At 38.7% G+C, this 1,085-nt stretch overlaps 1 protein-coding gene across 1 annotated transcript in view; it reads right to left on the reverse strand.

Annotated features, from left to right (window-relative positions):
• CFAP61 (cilia and flagella associated protein 61) overlaps positions 1-1,085 on the reverse strand; it is a 106,720-nt gene that overhangs the window by 85,970 nt on the left and 19,665 nt on the right. Inside the window, exons 8-9 of the mRNA XM_010575075.1 lie at positions 823-914; positions 271-308 (exon numbers count right to left, since the gene is read on the reverse strand). Of these exons, the coding sequence (XP_010573377.1) occupies positions 271-308; positions 823-914 (130 nt within the window). The remainder of the gene's footprint in view (positions 1-270; positions 309-822; positions 915-1,085) is intronic.

Here is a 1,085-nt window from a genome sequence, read left to right on the forward strand (position 1 = left end):
TGAGGCAATAAAATATTTATCTTTCAGAAATGTTTCTATATTAAAAAAAAATTTTTCCAGATGCGTATTGGAAATACTTGAAAGTTAAAAACATGTTATGTTAAAGAAAATGGGATCAGTGCAGAGAATATTGTGGAAATGGAAATGAACAATAATGGGAAGAAAACCAAAGTAGCTTTGATAGAGTACTGACACAGAGACTAAAAGACAGACGCAACCATTTAAAATTTCTTGGGATAAATTCTCAGTTAATTTATGCTGCACCAATACATTTCATAGTAACGGTCTTTTATCAAGTTGAGCTTCATCTAACAGAAGAGGCACAGATAGAATATGTGCCCTTTAATTATACGGGAAACCTGAAGCTATATTGCTCCTTTTCAGCTTTGGTAGCTTTCCATCAGTAGCAGATTCTTAGCTCAGTAACACAGTCAAGTCAAAATCTCAGGACTCGCAGATCTTCAGAGTAAGACGACTCTTGCCATGTCTGTTACAGTAATGTTCTCTCCACATCTACAGAGGAGCCCACACAAAGCTGTGCTTCCACATGCCTCTACTCAGCAGCAGACCTACACAAACAGGACCTCATCCTTCTCCTCCTCTCAGTGCCACTTTATTCCCAGCCCCGTGCTGCCTGGCTGTTCATGTGGATTCCTAGCTAGAGCAGCTTCTGATCTTTGCACAACAGCATACATAAGTGTGGGCCCAGGCAGAGGACAGTGCAGGAGTGGAAATAATAAGCACCGCTTGTCCTAGCAGCCTCCACCTTTGCTTCATATTAGCTTTTAAAGTTATCAGCACTGCTGTATACAGCGGTATTACCTGCACAGATACATCCTGATCATGAATATGTTCAAAGTTTTGAGATGAAACAGACTCCATTTCTTGACTTGTTTGGTTGCTTTTATCTTCATCTAAGTAATGAAAAATAATAAATGCATCAGGCTTAAAAATGTGAGCTTAACCCTCACAATCACAGCAATAACTAGAGTGTGCCAGACTACCTCTATTGAAAGGTTTATTTTATTTATTTTTAATAACCACAGTTAAAATAGACCCTCCTATAGTTACTTGGCTAGAAGTTC

This window comes from Haliaeetus leucocephalus, unplaced genomic scaffold (assembly GCF_000737465.1).
Source record: "Haliaeetus leucocephalus isolate CR32 unplaced genomic scaffold, Haliaeetus_leucocephalus-4.0 Scaffold450, whole genome shotgun sequence".
Lineage (NCBI taxonomy): Eukaryota > Metazoa > Chordata > Aves > Accipitriformes > Accipitridae > Haliaeetus > Haliaeetus leucocephalus.